Source organism: Hipposideros armiger, unplaced genomic scaffold, assembly GCF_001890085.2.
Source record: "Hipposideros armiger isolate ML-2016 unplaced genomic scaffold, ASM189008v1 scaffold_291, whole genome shotgun sequence".
Taxonomy (NCBI): Eukaryota; Metazoa; Chordata; class Mammalia; order Chiroptera; family Hipposideridae; genus Hipposideros; species Hipposideros armiger.
Genome location: NW_017731641.1, coordinates 369,800 through 375,907, shown reverse-complemented (window position 1 = coordinate 375,907; position 6,108 = coordinate 369,800). Strand labels below are relative to the sequence as shown.

Here is a 6,108-nt window from a genome sequence, read left to right as displayed (position 1 = left end):
AACGCACACACTCGCTTTTGAACACACTCATGCAAGTCAGACCTTACTGGAGCTGAAAATCCACCTAAACAAAGCTCTCCTTCCCTGCTGGCTCCCTCTCCAGCCGGGTCTGAAGGAGAGGAGGTGCCCAGAAGTTCAGGGCGGCAAAGCCACACAGATCCCGCCTCATTAATATACCAGGGGCATAAAGGACTCATTTGCATTGGAGAGTTAGAGCTGGGTGTTGACGGCAAGTGAGAGGAGAAAGTCACCCCCAACCCCAAACCCTTTCCTTCCAAAGGAAAATACACAGTACCATTTTGTTGCATTTTCAAAGGCAAAGGAGCAATGCCAGAGCATCTCGACCGGGCAAAGAGAGGCGCATCCATCAGCTTGAGTTTTCGGAGCCTCCCACCTTCCGCCCTCTGCCTCCCCGCGCCCTGGCAGCCCCGCCACTTTGCCTGCAACTCCAGCGGCCTGGGTCCTACCTTGACTGAAGAGGAAGAAGCAGACGAGGAGCAGGTGGAGCTGGAAAGGTTTCATTCCTCGGCGCGGCGAGGGCGAGCCGGTGGACAACTTGGGCTCGCAGTGAGTTTCTCCTCCTCGGCTCTCGGGGCGCAGCCTGAGCTGCGGTCCTCGCGGGGTCGCCCACCAGCCGTCTGTCCGGCGGTCCCCGGGGCCTCGGGCTCTTGCGCCTCCCGTCTCCGCAGCCAGCGGCACAAGTGGCCTGTCTCTAGCCGCCTCGGGAAGCCGGGGTCGTCAGCAGCGTCTCCTCTCTGAGCAGATCCATCTCCGCTCCCGGCCTCCCCGGCGCACAGCTTCCTCCCGGCTCCTCCCACCGCCAGCCAGCGAGCGAGCGAGGGACCAGTGACAGAAGGGCTCCTTTTACTGGAGCTGGGGAGGGGAGAGGGAGGGGAAACGGGTCACAATTAAAGAGGAAACACTTGGAAAAGATCTACGCAAAACGGAGGAGGGGAGGCTCTGTTCTTTCTTTTTTGTCCCCAGATAGGGGGAAATTCAGCTTTTGTCACCATCAATGACCAAAAGGCATCTTGGACTGCGAGTGGAGCTGTGACTTTTTTTTGTCCACACGATGTAACGTTGGTTAACGGTTGTGAAGTTAAGGATGACTACATGCGTGTGCACGCATTGAAATATGCACGCCTCCCCCTTGCACGAGGGACTGGAAGCTGGGCTGAAAGGGGACATGGGAGAGGCAAGGGAGGATGCACCTTTCTCCAGAAAGGACCTGGCCGAGGTGTGCAGCGGGAGTCTCAGAGTTGGGGAAGAGACGAGCATGCTTTGCATTTCTGAGACTTTTCTAGGAGGGGTAGGTAGGTCATAAAACCTGAACGGTTAGACATTGGTGTGCTTTGTGCTACTCCTAGAAAACAAAATGAAGGAACTAGAGGGGGACCAAGTAGATCTGTGACACATGCTATTTATTATTATTATTATTATTATTATTATCATTATTATTCTGGTTTGTGTATTTCCTACCAAGGACAGGGGGCCAGCCTGTCTTTGCATTTGCAGCCTTTCCTCTCACAAGCGCTTCACCACTCTCTTTTCTCTAAGAGGTGCTGTGGATCCTATATGGAAGGAGAGGCCAAGGTCATAGGCAACTACCACCTAAGAACCTTCGAGTGTTTCACCTGTCATGAAACCCACATTCAAATCAAACTCTATTTCTTCCAGGATATCAAAGTGAATTTAGCTAGGTCTATTTACTTGACAGGCATTAGATAAGCCTGGTATAAGCAGGGCATATAAGCAGGAAATAAAGTCATAGGCACAGACCATGCCTTCAGGAGCTCATGATTTAGTGTGAAAGTAGAGCATACACATAAGATGCAAACTATAAGGATAGTTACAAAACAACGTATAAAATATGCAGCATTATACGGAAGGGGAGATAATGAATAAAGAGAGGAAAATGAAAGATGCTCTCTCGATCGGTGCCATTCAATTATAAAATCAACCATTACTTTCTTCAGTCACTGGACCTTGGGGAGGCCTTTTCTTCCATCACTATTACAGATTTTGGCGACTTTGCTAACTGCAAGGCACATTCCAGCTCCACGTTTCCATGTGGATGCATCCCTTGGTATTTAGGAACAAGAAAGACAGAAGTGGGGGCACCTGGGAAAGGGTGTGCTGGTAGGAGCTGACATCTGGCGGTTCACGTCAAGGGCCTACAAATTAGTACCTGTCGGCTGTGTTGACTTTTCTATTCTTTTTTTTTTTATCCCTCCCCTGACTTTTCTATTCTTAATATAATAGTTTATTTAACTGCATCCCTTAGGTGCTGTTAAACATATCAAATGGAAATTTGTAGGCAAGCTTTGGGGGAAGGGGGAGAGACACTGAGCGACAGAAACTAACAGGATCCAAAAGAACCACCTAATCAACCAAATTAGGAAACAAGGTTCAGAAGCAGTGTCTGCACAGCCTTAATCCACGGACTTGTTGGAATAGGCAATGCAATGAAACAGGAGAGGCACATGCATCAGAAACACATGCAAAAGGTGACTAATTCTAAACAACATATGTCAAATAATATATTAAGAGTGAAAATGTGGCATCTATAGTGCTGTAGCTTTAGTAGTCCCTTCCATTAAATCAATAGGGGTGGGGAGAAATTTAAGATCTGGGTTTGATTCCTAAGGCCAAGCTTTGTAGTGCATGAGACTAATATTAGAATGTAGATTGTACCTGACAGAGCAACATTTGATGTTTAACTAACATTTGTCCTTTAAACTGTTGTTTAATTTTGGTTGCTAATTCCTAAGTGGCCTGGGGCCCAGATTTACTTAATTCGGCCAGGAGGGAAACATTACAAAACCAGAGTCACAAGGACAGCAAACTGTGCAATACACGAACATCAGGTCCACGTACAGCGTGTGCACACCCCACACACTCACTCTTGGACAGGAGAGGGTTGGTGGGAGTCCGAGGTTGGAAGTTCCTTGTCTAACTCTCCCGCTGGTCCCGGAGGCTGACCTCGTGACCCTCCGCCAGCTGGGCCTGTTCCCTTCTCCACCCCCTCCGCCCCTCTCTGCAGCCTCCGGTCCCTGGCGGAAAGGTAGAAGCTTGGATTAAGTGATGAGCTGCCTGCCTCTTAAAAGGACCGGAAAAACCACGGCAACCTTCGGCAACCACCGCGTGGGGCAGTGAGAACGACAGCGGTACCTGCAGGACCTGCAGCCGGCCCGGCCCTGGCGCCAGCCCCGACGGCGGCCCCGCCATCTCCGCTCGGCTGGTCCTCAGCTTCACCTCCTCCGGGGGCTCGATTAACCTCCTGGCGCTGCAAGGTGCCTGTGCACAGTTCCCGGCGAGGGAGGAGGAGGGAAGCGCGAAGAAGGGACGGCTCCACCTGATGGAGAAGAGCGGAGAGTCTTAGACCCAGAAGCACTTGGGGAGGGGAGGAGCGCGCTCTGCGAGGGGAGGGGAGGAGAGGGGAGAGGAGACCGCCACTGTTGGCGGGAACTTCCGCGTCCGCAGCGCGGCGCGTGGGACTGGGTCTTTGGGCGCGTCCGTGAAGTGGCGGCCCTAAAGAGACAGCAGAAAAGCAGCTACTTGGAAAACCACCTGAATTCTTCATGCTCTCTGCACATTCAGGCTCCAGGTCTCTGTTGCGCCAACTTTGCAAGCTGGGGTTCCTCACCAGCAGGTGGCATCCTCTCTAGCGTTTCTCCTGGCGTGTAGCCCAGGAGGCCCAGTTCATGGGTCCCCAGCCCCCCTCTCCAGGCCTTCGGTGCCAAGTGCTGTGTCCTTTGAACTGCCCCACCCTGAGAGCAGGAGCTTAGTTGCCCAGGGAGTGAAGGTTGGCTCCAGATTCTGTGGCCTGCTGGCCAGGAAGTTTCAGAAGGAACGTCTCCATCCAGCAGCTTCCAAGCGCTGCTCTTTGCGCGGCAAGCTTACTCCTAGAGCTTTCTGAGGCCTGGGACAGAGAGTGAGGCAGGGGTTTCCGGGTCCAGGTGCAGGAGTGCTGGGGGTACTGTCTGCCCTTCAGTGCCCTGAGCAGGCCCCTAGTTCAGACAGACCATGCAGACCCCAATCATTGCTACATTTCAGGGAAACCTTCATTTGGGCTGCATCTGCTGTAACATTTATTATTCCCTCGATTTGTACAAAGACCTGTTTGGGGTATTTAATAAAGACATATGGAATGAATACATCAATTCCTCTTCTTGAAAAGTTTGTCCTCCAGTTGGGGAGAAGTATACACAAGAGAATACATGAAAAAAAAATATGAAACATCTCGTTGGCTTTTTAATAAGACAAATTGCCCTGGAGGTCATCTGTCAGGTTGAATCCTTTCTCCGTTTGTTCTTCTCAGCCCACTTGCCTGAGGCTCTGCAGGAAAGTCTGGAAATGCAGCACTGGCTCCCACCTTCAGTTCAGGGTTTCTGCTGGCCCGCCTTTCTTGCTCTCTGTAGCACTTTCCATGAGGGGAGGTGCCCAGGTGCCCTCCCACGGTCTTCCTCTGTTCAGGAGGGGCTGCTGCCACAAGTAAGGAGAAGGGTAGTCATCACGAGTAGAGAATTTTCTGTTCAATGCCTCATCACATTTGTTGCACAGATACATTAGAAACCACATTTCCTTTCATTTTTTTTCATATATCCTGCCAGTGCCAGTTAAAACCTCCTTGTCCAGGGATTAAAACACATTTTGAACAGGCCCCTCCTGGGAGTTCAGGGTAACCTGAGTTTCTGTCCTGGGTAAGTTAATAAGGGCACATAGCTACATATACTCCCCAAGATCAGACAGTCTTCAGAGGTCCTCCCCAGGTGACAGCCTGCCTGACCTGGGCAGTCACACTCTTCTAGCCTATTTCTTGTTCATTTGTAGGAACCACATTTCTTGCTTGCATCTGTGCAGGTGGGTTAGAAGACCTTAACCCATGCTCACTGTGGTGCAGGGTGAGCCTATGGCACCCATTCACCCCAGGCCAGGCCTGAGTGAGGGGTCATGGTGAGCCTTTTCATTTGGGCTCTGGCCTGGACACTGCCAAGTTTTGTAGTGATTTAATGAACCTGGGCATATCTTTCTTCATCTATAAAAAAGACTGGTTGGAGACAGTGGCTCTCTGGAACGCCTCCCCATCCTAAGCTCCTAGTGTCTCCTTTCCAGAGGGCACACTGCTCAGTCTGGAGAGATTTGGAAGTGCTTCCCCAGTGCCCTCGGTGTTAGGGCCTGTGATTGCCAGTGATGATTCCCACCTGGAAGAAATTAAGTGACTGCCCTGGAATCTGCATGGGCCCCTCTGCTGTCACTGGTTACAACTTTTTCCCAAATCAGTTCACATTCGTCCTATTCTAAGTGCCCTCAGTCTTGCCCCAACTTACTTAAGTTGCAATTTCCCTTCTCTCCTTATTTTCTCCAGAACCATGCCCCACATACAGCTTGGATTCTTGGTTCCAGAACGGCTCTTTCCCGTACGTTCATAATCGTATTGGATGCAAGCTTTTTATTAAAGCACGGGAACGCTGGTCCCAGAGTGGCTAATGATAAAGTCTCCCTTTAAAGGCAATAGGGACCATGGCACCTTGCATTTTAACTCAATCTTAACACGAATCATACTTGATGGTTAAATTTGCCTGATTGTGCATCCTTCTCGGTGCCTCTCCAGTTCACAGCTGTGCCTCAGCTCTTACCCTGGTAGGCAGTAGGCACTCAATATATAATGTGGAATGAACGGTAACGTTTTACCTAGTGCCCCATATCCCATTTCCTGTTTTCGGAATCCAATTTAGCTTATTCTTCACTCTGTTATTAAACCATTGTCAAACATCTGGCATGTGCCTGCCACTGCTCTGGCTGTATTTTATGGGGATGGGTAATGAATGGAGCCTATATATAGTCTGCAAAATGTGGAACACACTTTAAGATGCATAGCACTATAGAAATGAAAGATATTTTTATCTCTTCAGCATCATTCTGCACAAGGAGACAATTCTCTGGCAGCACTGTTTAAGAACAATAGACCTGTTTAGCCTTGACACACTCCTGCATGCAGGGCACTGGGTATTCAATTCACACAGGAGTAGCATTATCTCTCTCAGCAAAGGCCTGAAAGTGTATAATTTACAGGGAAGGAAAGATATGAAAAAGTTATGAAAGGAG

The 6,108-nt window shown here is 50.1% G+C and overlaps 1 protein-coding gene across 4 annotated transcripts in view; it reads right to left on the bottom strand.

Moving 5' to 3' along the window:
• Positions 1 to 3,386, bottom strand: part of KIRREL3 (kirre like nephrin family adhesion molecule 3) — a 629,076-nt gene extending 625,690 nt beyond the window's left edge. For all 4 annotated transcript variants that reach the window (XM_019658928.1, XM_019658924.1, XM_019658926.1 and 1 more), the window contains exons 1-2: positions 3,172 to 3,386; positions 468 to 873 (exon numbers count right to left, since the gene is read on the bottom strand). In XM_019658928.1, coding sequence (XP_019514473.1) covers positions 468 to 522 — 55 coding nt within the window. In that variant the 5' untranslated portion in view covers positions 523 to 873; positions 3,172 to 3,386. The remainder of the gene's footprint in view (positions 1 to 467; positions 874 to 3,171) is intronic.
• Between the last annotated feature and the right edge of the window lie 2,722 nt (positions 3,387 to 6,108).